The sequence below is a fragment of the Natrix helvetica genome (assembly GCF_964273705.1).
Source record: "Natrix helvetica genome assembly, chromosome: 1".
Classification (NCBI taxonomy): Eukaryota; Metazoa; Chordata; class Lepidosauria; order Squamata; family Natricidae; genus Natrix; species Natrix helvetica.
Genome location: NC_138548.1, coordinates 357,525,561 through 357,540,826, shown reverse-complemented (window position 1 = coordinate 357,540,826; position 15,266 = coordinate 357,525,561). Strand labels below are relative to the sequence as shown.

Genomic DNA, 15,266 nt, shown 5'->3' with positions numbered 1-15,266 from the left:
GTTTAGCAACACATCCCCAAAATGTTGGAAATGTAAACAATCACCAGGCACATACTACCACATATGGTGGACCTGTAAAAAAGCAAGATTTTGCTTACAAATTCAGATGTGGCTAGAAAAAATGGTTGGACAACATATAGAATTCAAGCCAGAATTATTTCTATTAAGTACTATAACAGAAGGCTATAGCAGAGGGTCAATATACTTAATACTTCACATCCTAACAGCAGCAAGAATGGTCTATGCACAGCATTGGAAAAGTGAAAATACCCCTTCAGAAAAAGAGATAATGAGGAAGATATTAACATGCACAGAAATGGATAGACTAACGTTAGAATTAAAAAAGAAAGGAGAGACAAGAATGACACATGGAATAGATTTTATCAATGGCTGGAAACACAAAGTAGGAGTCGGAACAAGAAAAAATTAGGCTAAGTAGATCTGAAATGAGATATTAAATATGTATTAGAATGAATTCGTTCAAATCGTCAAAAATAATTGTATAAGACTAGCACTGTGTAAATAGTATATATGTTATTTGTCTTTCACTTCGGTTTCTATGGCAGATGAAACACCAGAATGGTCACACTGTGTCCGATATACTTATACGTAAATAATAAAAAATATTTTTGAAAAATAAATAAAATTCAAGCCTTCTCTAAACTCATCAATGTTTGCCTCATGTGCATTACCTTGTGTGCAATAAGAGGTGATTTATTTCTAAAATACTATAGACTGGACATTTAAAGTTTTTCTTTTGTGTATGAAGGTACATGGCTGATAATTTTAGGCCTAATACAGAAATCATTCTCACAAGCTGGATATTTTTATGGTTTCTCTCGTGTGTGAGTCCTCTGGTGTATCACCAAGTGTGAATTCTGACTGAAACATTTCCCACATTTAGGACATTCAAAAGGTTTCTCTCCTGTGTGAATCCTCTGGTGTATTACTAGACTGGAATAGAGACTGAAACGTTTCCCACAATCAGGACATTCAAACGGTTTCTCTCCAGTGTGAGTCCTCTGGTGTATCCAAAGATTAGAATGGTAACTGAAACTTTTCCCACAATCAAGACACTCATATGGTTTCTCTCCTGTGTGTGTCCTCTGGTGGTTCACCAGGTTGGAATTCTTCCTGAAACCTTTGCCACAATCAGGACATTCAAATGGTTTCTCTCCTGTGTGAGTCCTCTTGTGTATCAGTAGTTGGGAATTCTGACTGAAATGCTTCCCACAATCAGAACATTCAAAGGGTTTCTCTCCTGTGTGAGTTCTCTGGTGTATCACCAGGCCAGAATTCTGACTGAAACTTTTCCCACACTCTGGACACTCATGTGGTTTCTCTCCTGTATGAGTCCTCTGGTGTCTCAGCAGATTGCAATGGTAACTGAAACTTTTCCCACAATATGGGCACTCATATGGTTTCTCTCCTGTGTGAGTCCTCTGATGTTTCACCAGGTGGGAATTTGCAACGAAACTTTTCCCACAATCAGGACATTCAAAGGGCTTCTCTCCTGTGTGAGTCCTCCGGTGGTTCACCAGGTCACAATTCTTCCTGAAACCTTTGCCACAATCAGGACATTCAAATGGTTTCTCTCCTGTGTGAGTCCTCTTGTGTATCAGTAGTTGGGAATTCTGACTGAAATGCTTCCCACAATCAGAACATTCAAAGGGTTTCTCTCCTGTGTGAGTCCTCTGGTGGTTCACCATGTGGGAATTTGCAATGAAACTTTTCCCACAATCAGGACATTCAAACGGTTTCTCTCCAGTGTGAGTCCTCTGATGCATCACAAGATTAGAATGGTAACTGAAACTTTTCCCACAATATGGGCACTCATATGGTTTCTCTCCTGTGTGAGTCCTCTGGTGTTTCACCAGGTTGGAATTTGCAATGAAACTTTTCCCACAATCAGGACATTCAAATGGTTTCTCTCCTGTGTGAGTCCTCTTGTGTATTAGTAGTTGGGAATTCTGACTGAAATGCTTCCCACAATCAGAACATTCAAAGGGTTTCTCTCCTGTGTGAGTCCTCTGGTGTTTCACCAGGTAGGAATTTGCAATGAAACTTTTCCCACAAACTGGACACTCATATGGTTTCTCTCCTGTGTGAGTCCTCTGGTGTATCACCAGGTGGGAATTATGAACAAAACATTTCCTACAATCGGGACATTCAAAGGGTTTCTCTCCTGTGTGAGTCCTCTGGTGTTTCACCAGGTGGGAATTTGCAATGAAACTTTTCCCACAATCAGGACACTGAAAGGGTTTCTCGTCTGTGTGAGTTCTCTCGTGTATCACCAAGTTGCCATGCTTGCGAAAGCATTTACCACATTGGGAGCAGTTATAGGGCATCTGTCCTGGTCTTTATACGAACCACAAGACAACTATTCTGACAAAAGCTATTGTCACATTCGTAGCATTAATATGGCTTTTGTTCAGGGTGGATCCTCTTCTGCATAATTAGTTATGATTTGCAATCTGTGCTTTCCCCACAACAGGCACATCTATGGAGTTTTTCCACCACTGATACTATTGAGATCAAAAATATGTGTGATCCCCCGTTTAGTTTTGCTTTGATTGCAGCTACTGTTTTCTTCCTCCCAGTTCAAGGCCTGTATTACTGTCTGCCTGTGATGACTCCTTCAGATGCTTTCCCAGATCACTCTTCAGATGTCAGTTCAGAGGAAGATGAACCAGTTCCGGCCACATCTGGAGGAGAGTTGATCAATGGCTCTAATCAGTTTGTCTGACAAGGATTTGGTTGAAGCCCAGCTGCAGCAGGAGTCCTGAGGCTTCGGTTGGGGAAAGCATGCAGCTGCAGCCAGTCAGTGAGGAGGAAGAGGAATTGCCTTCTGCCCCTACTCCAAGGCAGAGAAAAAGCAGGAGCAGAGGTCAGACAGATTATCCGCGAGGGGAAAGCCTCGCCCTTCTTTAAGGGCTGCAACGGAAGCTTTGATTTAGTGGTGAATTTCTTCCTCCTAGAGGGAGGCCTGCATTATTCTCTGCCCTATATCACTATCCAATTGGTCATTTCCTCCCCACTGACTTCCAGGTATTTCCCTTTTTCTGAATGGAAAAATAATCTCCCTTGACCTTTCATATAATGGATGCTTGACTTCTGCACACTCTACTTTTTCCAGCTCGAAATCTCTTCTTGATTTTCTCTTTTTTGTCTATCACTTGCTCAGGACGGAGAAGAATTGTGTGGTTTTGAAAGGAAATGGAAAATACTTTGATTTCTGACTTGATTTCCTTTCCTTTTCAATGTTGCTTGTTATTCTCAGTCATCCGGAGTGCTGTTAGTGCCATCGTCTTTGTCTATAAGATTCAAAGAAAAGTGTAAATTTATAAAACGGTTGCAAAATGTGTGAAAAACAAAAAAGTATGAGTGAAAAGCAAAAATGCCACAATGCTAGAATAACCTCTTACATTAATTATGATTCATTTGACTACCAAGGTCCAAGTTCAAATATTCACCCAATCATTAAATTCACTTGTTGACTTGGGTCAGTCACAAATTATGAACCCTGTAAAGGGTTTTCATCAAATACAGTCAGGTGATAAAGAAGGAACACCCTATTTGAGTTCTATGATTTTACATATCATCACATAGGAAAAATCACCTGGTCCTTCGCAGTTCTTAAATATGGGTAAATGTAACCTCAAATGAACAACAAATTGCACCTATGTCATCTTTTTTTTTTTTTTACAAAAAGAAAGCCAAAATGGAGAAGTGAAAAAACGTGAAAAACTAAGGACACTCTTACTGCTTCCATAGGTATGAAGAGGCAAAGCAGCAGCCAAGAGCTGCTAATCAAGTGCTCTTGATAAATTATCATCTATAAAAACCAAGGTTGTAGGAGTTTTCTGGTTGACTATGAACTCTTCTCTATACTAAAGTATTCTAGAGCCACAAGTGAGGCCATCTGTCCAACAGCTAAAGCTTGGCCAACATTGGGTTTTGCAACAGGGCATTGATTGCAAGCTCACCAGCAAATCCACAACAGAATGGCTGAAAAAGGAAAGAATCAAGGTGTTGAAAAGTCCAGACCTCAATGAAATGCTGTGGTGGGATCTCAAGAGATCTGGGCATAAACAAATGTCCACAAAGTTCAATGAACTGATGCAATGTTGTAAAGAGCAGGCCAAAATCCCTCCACAACCATGCAAGAAACTGATGAAGTCATACAGAAAACAATTACTTGACGTTACTGCTGCTAAAGGTGAGAACAGAACAGAACAGAACAGAATAAAATAGAGTTGGAAAGGACCTTGGAGGTCTTCAAGTCCAACCCCCTGCTTAGGTAGGAAACCCAATACCACATCATAAAGTGTTCGGTTTTCACACATGGCTTTTCTATTTTGGCTTCTTTTTTTGTAGAATAAATGGTGACATGATGTAATATGTCATATGTAGCCTGTGTTCAGCTTCATAACTCGCACATTCATGTAAGTACATCAATAAGAGTAGGGGGTGGGGTTAATTAAGCAAAGCAGGATCTCAACAATCACTGGCAGCCCCCATTACAGTTGTATCTCAGGAACTACTTGTATGCTGGCTAGGGAATTTGGGGCTCAAAATCCAAGGACACCACGGTAGAAGGCTGAAATGTGGAAATTCCATAATCGATGTACAAGAAACACCACCCAAAGGCCTCTTTGCAGTAATTTCACAAAAGGAAATATCCAGAAACATCTGCTGATAAGCAGAAACAGAAACAGCAGAAACAGCTCTTAACAGCCTACCATTTTCCATCTTCCAATGTTAGAATAAACAAAATCAAATCAAAACTACATACAATAAAGATGCCAAATTATATGACATCGAAACGGAACCACACGAATTGGGTAAAATTATTCAAAGCTCAGATAGAAAGATGATAGGGAGAATATATAAATTTCTCCTGAAGTATAAAACGGAAGAGGAAATTGTGAAGTGATAAAACAAATGATAAAATGGGCACAGAACTTTGGCTACAATATTGAATTAGACAAATGGGAAAAATTTTGGGGAACAAACTTAAAAATGACACTATCAGTTGCATACAAGGAAAACCAGTACAAAATGTTTTATAGATGGCACCTGGCACCAACAAGTTTAGCTAAAATCTCAACAAATACCTCCCCAAAATGTTGGAAATGCGAATCGACACACGGAACATATTACCATTTATGGTGGACCTGTGAGGAGGCTAAAATTTTTTGGAAAAAGATCAAAAATTGGCTGGAGGCAATAACGAGGGTTAAAATAGAATGGAAACCTGAAAATTTTTAATTAGGAATAATGTCTGCGAAATACAAAAAAGAAATCCAGTATTTAATACTACATATAATTACAGCGGCAAGGATTGCTTTTGCCCAGAAATGGAAAAACAAACTAACTCCAAGCAAAGATGAAATAATAAGAAAGGTTATGGATTGTGCTGAAATGGACAAACTAACTAAAGAAATTCAGGGAAAAGAAGAATCAGAATTCTATCAGATATGGGATAAATGGTATAGGTGGATGGACGAAAGAAACAAGAATCAATGAAGGAATATAACAAAACTCAAAAATAATAGTTATGAGTAAAATAAGAGAGTTAAGAATGGTGAAATCCAAATGAAATACAATAGAAGGGGAAATAATATAAGGTGAGCGGTATCGATTAATAATTGCTATTAGAAAGAACAGGAAGCTCCTGTTTGTATTGCATTCTGTGAATGTGTTGTACGTCTAAGTTTTGTATGTGTGTATTTTACCTGTTTGTTAATAAAATTGAAAAAAAAAGAATAAACAAAAGTGGAGATATCAGGCAGCCTTGCCTTGTGCCTTGGCAAAAACTGTGGGAAAGAAATCGGAAATTGACATTAGCCATATCAGAGAAAGAACATCTGTATAAAATGTTCTACGGGTGGCATCTCCCCCCCCCCGGGGGCAAGATTGGCTAAAATGTTTAGCAACACATTCCCAAAATGTTGGAAATGTAAACAATCACCGGGCACATACTACCACATGTGGTGGATCTGTAAAAAAGCAAGATTTTGGCTACAAATTCAGATGTGGCTAGAAAAAATGGTTGGACAACGTATAGATTTCAAGCCAGAATTATTTCTATTAGTTATTATAACAGAAGGCTATAGCAAAGGGACAATATACCTAATACTTCACATCCTAACGGCAGCGAGAATGGTCTATGCCAGTGGTCGGCAAGCCGCGGCTCGCGAGCCAAATGTGGCTCTTTACACATTTTAATGCGGCTCTTCTGTGTGCCGGGCGCCCGCACCCCTCCCTCCTCTCGGGCTTCGGAGGGAAGCTTCTTCAAAAGCCCGGGCGAGTGACAAGTCTCCCAGGCTGTAATTTGCCGAGCTGTACGCGCGCGCTTGTTTTCCACGGCGTGGAGCAGCGGCGAGATTCTGGGCGGCGAGCGATGATTCCGGGGGCCATCAGTGGGAGGGCAGGGTCCCCCCTCGCGTTCCTCATCTTCCCGGATGGCCCCTGGAATCATCGCTCGCCGCGCAGAATCTCGCCGCTGCTCCACGCTGTGGAAAACAGGCGCGTGCGCACAGCTCGGAAAATTACAGCCTGGGAGACTTGTTGTCAATCGCCCGGGCTTTTGCAAAAGCTTCCCTCCGAAGCGTTCTGAGGGAGGGCTGTAAACTTCCCTCCGAAGTCTTGGGAAGTTCTGAGGAGCCCCCCAAGGCAAAAAGCCGCTGCCAGGTAGTTAAAAGTACGTCTCTGATTCGTCTCTGTCAGTCTCTCTCTGATTCCCTCTCTCACTCCCTCTCTCTGTCTGTCTGTCTCATTCACACACACACACACTGTGGTCACCTTGTTGAGTGTTCCAATCACATTTGAAACACACTCAACAAGGTGACCACAGTGTGTGTGTGTGTGTGTGTGTGAATGAGACAGACAGACAGAGGAACAGAGAGAGGGAGTGAGGGAGGGAATCAGAGAGAGACTGACAGACACACACACACACACACACACACACACACAGAGACAGAGAGGGGGAGGGAGGGGGAGAAAGATAGACAGAGACACACACAGAGCGAGTGATTAAGTGAATGAGTGAGACAGACACACCCACATACACAGAGTGACAGAGAGAGAGGAAGGGAGGGGAGAGAGACAGAGGGAGAGACAGAGACAGACACACTCGCACACAGAGTGAGTGAGTGAGTGAGAGACAGACAGACACACACACACACACACACAGAGTGACAGATGGGGGAAAGAGGAGAGAGAGATACAGAGAGAGAGACAGACAGATAGACACCTAGAGAAAATGACAGAGGGAGACAGAGAGGGAGGGAGGGAGAGAGAGTCAAAGAGCCAGAGAGAGAGAGAGAAAGAAAAAGAAAAAAAGAAAGTGGGAGAGAGAGATGAAATGAAAAACAACAACATACAAACCTGACTTACTCAAACTATCCAAGGAAATGCAAGGCCAATGTTCACATTAGTGGTTGTGACTTTGTCAGTCATTGTCAGGATGTAATTTTCTCTACATTGTAAGGCAAATTTTACGGAATTTAACGTTATCGATAAATAATATCGTTCTAAAGTTTTTGTTTTATTAGTTGTGTTATTTGTATCCTCCCGACCTATGTGGATACTTGCATGCAGAATATTCTCAATAAAAACTTATTGAAACTAAAAACAGTGTACCATCCTATGTATTTTCGGTTTTAAAAATGCGGCTCTCCAAATAAATTTCAATCGTGGTTTTGGCGAGATTTGGCTCAGTTGAAAAAAAAGGTTGCCCACCACTGGTCTATGCACAGCAATGAAAAGGGAAAATACCCCTTCAGAAAAGGAGAGAATAAGGAAGATATTAACATGCACAGAAATGGATAGACTAACGTTAGAATTAAAAAAACGAGGGAGACACAGAATATTATGACACATGGAATAGATTTTATTAATGGCTGGAAACACGAGGTGGGAGTCAGAACATGAAAAAACTAGACTATAAGTATATTTATCTATTAGAACGAATTAATTGATCAAAAATAATCGTATGACTAGTAAGTAGTATATATGTTATTTGTCCTTCACTTTAGTTTCTATGGTGGATGAAATACCAGGACAGTCACACTGTGTTCGATATACTTATATATAAATAATATTTTTTTTTAAAAAAATGAAATTCACGACTTCTCTAAACTCATCAACTTTTGCCTCATGTGCATTATCTTGTGTGCAATAAGAGCAGTGGTGGGTTTCAATTTTTTAGAACCTCTTCTGTAAGTGTGGCCTGCCTTATCGGAGTGGCTTGCCAGCCATGTGACTTGATGGGAGTGGCCAACTTGTAAAATGTGGTGAAGCTCACTTAAAAATGCTCTTGCTTAGCAACCAAAATGTTGGCTCAGAAACTCTGGCATTTGAAGCACGCAAGTTTTAAAGCTGTCACGTTACAAGACCCTTGCACCCCTAACCCTTTAGAAAAAAGAACCCCAGGGATGTTCAAACTTGACAGCTTTAAGAATTTAAGATTTAGATGGGACTCTTAGAGGCGGGCGGGGCGATTGGTGAGCCAGCCAATCAGTGAGCAGCGAGTGGGGCAAGAGTGGTGCGGATGGGCAAGGGGAGGGAGCTGGAACCGGTTCTAAACAGCACGGTAGATTTGTGGAACCTCTTCTATAGGAGAGGTTAGAAGTGGCAGGAACCCACCCCTGAATAAGAGGTGATTTACTTCTTAAACATTATAGACTGGACATTTGAAATTTCTCCTTTGTGTATAAAGGTACATGGCTTATAATGTTAGGCCTAATATGGAAATCATTCCCACCATCTGGATACTTTTATAGTTTCTCTCCTTTATATGTCCTCCGGTGTTTCACAAGCACAGAAGAGTAACTGAAACTTTTCCTACACTCTGGACATTCATACGGTTTCTCTCCTGTGTGAGTCCTCTGGTGTCTCACCAAGTGTGAATTCTGAATGAAACTTTTCTCACATTCAGGACATTCAAAGGGCTTCTCTCCGGTGTGAGACCTTTGATGTATCACCAGGTTAGAATACTGAATGAAACATTTCCCTCAGTCAGGACATTCAAAGGGTTTCTCCCCAATGTGAGTCCTCTGATGTATCACAAGATTAGAATGGTAACTGAAACGTTTCCCACAATCAACACACTCAAAGGGTTTCTCTCCTGTGTGAATCCTTTGGTGTATCACAAGATTACAATGGTAACTGAAACTTTTCCCACAATCAAGACATTCATATGGTTTCTCTCCTGTGTGAGTCCTCTGGTGGTTCACCAGGTTGGAATTCTGACTGGAACTTTTCCCACTATGGACACTCAAAGGGTTTCTCTCTTGTGTGAGTCCTCTGGTGTTTCACCATGCGGGAATTTGCAATGAAACCTTTCCCACAAACTGGACACTCATATGGTTTCTCTCCTGTGTGAGTTCTCTTGTGTATCAGTAGATGGGATTTCTGACTGAAATGCTTCCCACAATCAAGACATTCAAAGGGTTTCTCTCCTGTATGAGTCCTCTGGTGGATCACCAGGTTGGAATTCTGACTGAAACGTTTCCCACACTGTGGACACTCATATGGTTTCTCTCCTGTGTGAGTCCTCTGGTGGTTCACCAGGTCAGAATAATATCTGAAACTTTTCCCGCAATCAGGACATTCAAATGGTTTCTCTCCAGTATGAGTCCTCTGATGTATCACAAGATTAGTCTGGTAACTGAAACTTTTCCCACAATCAAGACATTCAAAGGGTTTCTCTCCTGTGTGCGTCCTCTGGTGGATCACCAGGTTGGAATTCTGACTGAAACTTTTCCCACACTGTGGACACTCATATGGTTTCTCTCCTGTGTGAGTCCTCTGGTGGTTCACTAGGCCAGAATTCTTTCTGAAACTTTTCCCACAATCAGGACATTCAAATGGTTTCTCTCCTACGTGAGTCCTCTGGTGTTTCACCAGGTCGGAATTTGCAATCAAACTTTTTCCACAATCTAGACACTCATATGGTTTCTCTCCAGTGTGAGTTCGCTTGTGTTTCACCAGGTGGGAATTTGCAATGAAACCTTTCCCACAAACTGGACACTCATATGGTTTCTTTCCTGTGTGAGTTCTCTTGTGTATCAGTAAATGGGATTTCTGACTGAAATGCTTCCCACAATCAAGACATTCAAAGGGTTTCTCTCCTGTGTGAGTCCTCTGGTGGATCACCAGGTTGGAATTCTGACTGAAACGTTTCCCACACTGTGGACACTCATATGGTTTCTCTCCTGTGTGAGTCCTCTGGTGGTTCACCAGGTCAGAACAATATCTGAAACTTTTCCCGCAATCAGGACATTCAAATGGTTTCTCTCCAGTGTGAGTCCTCTGATGTATCAGAAGATTAGTCTGGTAACTGAAACTTTTCCCACACTGTGGACACTCATATGGTTTCTCTCCTGTGTGAGTCCTCTGGTGGTTCACCAGGTTGGAATTCTGACTGAAACTTTTCCCACACTGTGGACACTCATATGGTTTCTCTCCTGTGTGAGTCCTCTGGTGGTTCACTAGGGCAGACTTCTTTCTGAAACTTTTCCCACAATCAGGACATTCAAATGATTTCCCTCCTGTGTGAGTCCTCTGGTGGTTCACTAGGGCAGACTTCTTTCTGAAACTTTTCCCACAATCAGGACATTCAAATGGTTTCTCTCCTGTGTGAGTCCTCTTGTGTATCACCAGGTCGGAATTCTGACTGAAACGTCTCGCACAATCAGGACATTCAAAGGGTTTCATTCCTGTGTGAGTTCTCTGGTGTCTCACCAGGTGGGAATTTGCAATGAAACTATTTCCACAAACTGGACACTTACAAGGTTTCTCCCTGGTGTGAGTCCTCTGATGTATCACCAAATTGCCATGCTTGCAAAAGCATTTACCAGATTGGGAGCAGTTGTAGGGCATCTGTCCTGTGTGGGTCTTTCTATGAACCACCACAAGAGAACTATTCTGACGAAAGCTTTTGTCACATTCGTAGCATTAATATCGTTTTTCCCAGGGTGGATTGTCTTATGCATAATCAGTTGTGATTTGCAATCTGTGCTTTCCCTACAAGAGATTTTCCACCAATGATATTATTGCGGAGGTCAAAAATATGTGTGATCCCGTGTTTAGTTTTGCTTTGATTGCAGCTACTGTTTTCTTCCGAGGCCTGCATTATTCTCTGCCCTATATCACTATCCAATTGATCATTTCCTCCCCAGATATTTCCCTCTTTTTCTGAATGGAAAAATAATCTCCCTTGATCTTTTATGTAATGTATCCTTGAATTCCACACAGACTACTTTTTCCAGCTCAGAATCTCTTCTTGATTTTCTCCTTTTTGTCTATCACCTGCACGGGACAGAGAATAATTGTGTGGTTTTTGAAGGAAATGAAAAATACTTTGATTTTTGGCTTGATTTCCTTCCTTTTCAATGTTGCTTGTTATTCAGAGTCATCCAGAGTGCTCTTATTGCCATCGTCTTTGTCTATAAGTTTCAAAGAAAAGCGTAACTTTATAAAACGGTTGCAAAATGTGTGAAAAAAGAAAAAGCATGAGTGAAAAGCAAAAAGGCCACAATGCTAGAATAACCTCTTACATTAATTATGATTCATTTGACTACCAAGATCCAAGTTCAAACATTCATTCAATCATTAAATTCACTTGTTGACTTGGGTAAGTCACAAATTTTGAACCCTTTCATCAAATACCGGCAGGTGAAAAAGAAGGGACACCCTATTTGAGTTCTATGATTTTACATATCATCACATAGTAAAAATCACCTGGTCCTTCGCAGTTCTTAAATATGGGTAAATGTAACCTCAAATGAACAACAAATTGCACCTATGTCATCTTTTTTTTTTTTTACAAAAAGAAAGCCAAAATGGAGAAGTGAAAAAAACGTGAAAAGCTAAAGACACTCTTACTGCTTCCATAGGTATGAAGAGGCAAAGCAGCAGCCAAGAGCTGCTAATCAAGTGCTCTTGATAAATTATCATCAGCAAGTGTGACTACATCTATAAAAGCCAAAGTTGTAGGAGTTCTCTGGTTGACTATGAACTCTTCTCTATACTAAAGTATTCTAGAGCCACAAGTGAGGCCATCTGTCCAACAGCTAAAGCTTGACCAACATTGGGTTTTGCAACAGGGCATTGATTGCAAGCTCACCAGCAAATCCACAACAGAATGGCTGAAAAAGGAAAGAATCAAGGTGTTGCAAAGTCCAGACCTCAATGAAATGCTGTGGTGGGATCTCAAGAGATCTGGGCATAAACAAATGTCCACAAACCTCAATGAACTGAAGCAATGTTGTAAAGAGCGGGCCAAAATCCCTCCACAACCATGCAAGAAACTGATGAAGTCATATAAAAAACAATTACTTGAAATTAGTGCTTCTAAAGGTGAGAAAAAAATAGAATAGAATAGGAGTTGGAAGGGACCTTGGAGGTCTTCAAGTCCAACCCCCTCCTTAGGTAGGAAATCCTATACCACATCATAAAGTGTTAGGTTTTCACACATGGCTTTTCTATTTTGGCTTTTTTTTTGGTAGAATAAATGGTGACATGATGTAATATGTCATATGTTCATCTGAGGTTGTATTTACCTACTTTTAAGAATTGCTAAGGACTGGATGATTTTTACTGTATTTTGGTATGTAAAACCATATAACTCAAAGAGCGTGGACTTTTGTTTTTCACAGGAATACATATCTGGAAGTGCTGGGGTTATATTATAATATCTATAATTGTATAATTATAGATAATTATATATCTATAAGCATACAGAGGGGAAATCTACAGATCTACACAGCTCTACAAAGGTGGAAAAATCCATGTTTTCAGCCTGAAAAATGTCCCAAGATGGTTAAAGTCAAACCTTCTGAGCTAACTTTAGAGATGTGGGGGCTTTAACTAATGAAATGATGCCTAAAACCTCTGCCAGATTTGAAGCACCACTTAATACAATACAATATTAGAGTTGGAAGGGACCTTGGAGGTCTTCTAGTCCAACCCCCTGCCTAGGCAGGAAACCCTATACCGTTCCAGACAAATGGCTATCCAACTTATACCCATGGAAGTCCTCAGCTGCAAATAAGGGCAGGAAATACTGTCCTACTGTCCACAATCCCTTGGGCGACCTCCCCATTCAAATAGTCCTCACATTTGGGACTGGCATCTGGCCAACTTACATCAGTCCCTCTGCAGTTGTTAAGCGAATCCCTGTGGGTTGTTAAAGGCAATCTCACATGGCTACGACTTCTTGCCAGTATCCCCCACTGACTTTGCCTATGAGAAACTAGCTGGCGGGGGGGTGGGGGTGAAAAGGGGGAAAATCTGTTTGTACAAAACTCTTTTAATTAAAAAAAAAAGAAAAAAAAGAGAAACTAGCTGGGAAGGTCCCAAACGGGGATCGTGATGGTGAAATGCTGCGACCATCATAAATGTACACCGGTTGGCAGCCCCCGAACCAAACAGGCCAACTTGCTCCCGGACTCTCCTCCGACTTGTCCTCAACTCACCTTCCAGCTGATGCTTTGATCCTTGGAAGAGCACAAATAACGCTCTGCACGCCACCTTCCTCCCATGAGTGATCCGGAAGAGGAAGTTCATCTGCGCGTCTCCTCTCCTCCCATCCCGTCTAGCAATACAGTACTCGATGGTTTCAGTTCCTTTTAGCTCCAACAGATGCCGCTCTTGTGTTGCCTTTCTAATCAAGGATGCTGCCTATCTGGCCACCGTCTCGTTTTCGGAGGTCGAAAAACAGGCTTGTCCTGTCTCTGCCTAAGGCACCTGCAAGCTGTTTTCACTGATTGCGTGCTGTCAAGTCGTTTTCGACTCCTAGCAAGGGAAATGTGAAACTATTTAGCACGTGAAGTTTCGCTACGTGCGGAATCCTATAAGTTTATGAAGTTCGAACAGAATTACGGAATAAGAGTTGGAAGAGACCATCTCTCCAAGCAGGAGACCTTATACCATTCTGGACAAACAGCTGGTCCAGTCTCCCCTTTAAAAAATCCCATTGCTGGAGCACCAACAATTACTGGAGGCAAAGCTGTTCCTCCGGTTGATTGGTTTCAGCGACAGGGACTGTCTCAATTCTAGGATGGATTTTTTAAAAAATGTATAATTCTCCCTCCGTTACTTTTTGTCCTAATAGGTCGGCCCCCTCTTTTCGTGTCAGACCCTCGATTAGTGAAAGACTGCTATCTCTTAGCCATTCTCTGCATTAAATTACACATACCCACTTCAGGGGGCGGGTTGCTGCAGGCATTATTGCCGGTTGGGAGTGCGCACAATTTTTATTATTGCAGTAAATTTATTTATCAGTAAACTTACTCGCTCAAGCAGAGTTTGAGGCAACTGTAAGTGTCTTGCTTTGCTTTGTTCACAGCATCACTGACAATACCCATTTTTTCCTTGTAAAAAGTTATTGATAGTTCTTCCACAATGTGTTTTTAAACAGGAAACATTTCCCACTGTATGTTGCTTTTCTCACATTGCCACTCTTGGAAAGATGGTTTTAATGGTGGACAGGACCACATGGCTTGAGTCCTGAACAGAAAAGGTGATCACATGCTTCAATGTTGGTGGAGAAGAAGAGAAGGAAAGGGAAAGGGCTTGCTAGGCTTTTTATAACCTGTCCAGTCCCACCTCTCTGTTTCCTGTTCCTGTGTAAGAAATGTATTCTGATTGGTTGTCAGACTCACATGGGCCCATGCAGGGGCAACTCTCTAGGCTGAGTCCAGGTTTGGTTGAATTCTCAGAGTTCTCAGATGCCATGTGGTCAGTTGAGTAAAGGCTTATATTATCATGCCTTCATTCCCATCCCCCTGGAGCTGAAGGGGAGAAATCTTTTATTATGTAAAGGGACTGGCTCAGGCTTTAATGGCTCATGGACAAAAGGTGGGGGCAGGAAGCTATAGGGAGAGTTACCTTGTCTTTTTGAAATATGTTTCTTTTCACATCCAGAAAAATATTCTGCCTTTTCAATATATCCTAGGATATTTCATTTTTCTGGGAGAGGGCTGGGTGATAACTTTCCACAACCACCAGGGAGATGCCACAAATATCCCAGCATCTTAGTCTTGCTATCATCAAGAAGCACACAGGAGTTGTTAATAAATCTGGAAACCCTGTGATCAAAACCATGATCCTTTTTCTCCTCCACTCAAATAGTGAGGTCATCTCCATCAGATTGATCTGCCAGGTGAAACAGCCTTTACATGTGAAATTTTACATTGCTTTTTTATCTAGGCCTTGGGCCTACTAACCACACACCTTTCACCCATCCACTGATT

At 41.5% G+C, this 15,266-nt stretch overlaps 1 protein-coding gene across 1 annotated transcript; it reads right to left on the bottom strand.

The window, feature by feature from the left end:
- Nucleotides 1–329: 329 nt before the first annotated feature.
- Nucleotides 330–2,371, bottom strand: LOC309384273 (uncharacterized protein). The gene has a single exon (XM_081937578.1). The coding sequence runs from the start codon at nt 2,346–2,348 to the stop codon at nt 828–830; it is 1,521 nt and encodes a 506-aa protein (XP_081793704.1). The 5' UTR covers nt 2,349–2,371; the 3' UTR covers nt 330–827.
- Nucleotides 2,372–15,266: the final 12,895 nt, after the last annotated feature.

Excerpts from the sequence above, each read along its gene's own strand:
- LOC309384273 (XM_081937578.1), bottom strand. The coding sequence starts at position 2,348 with ATGCCCTATAACTGCTCCCAATGTGGTAAATGCTTTCGCAAGCATGGC.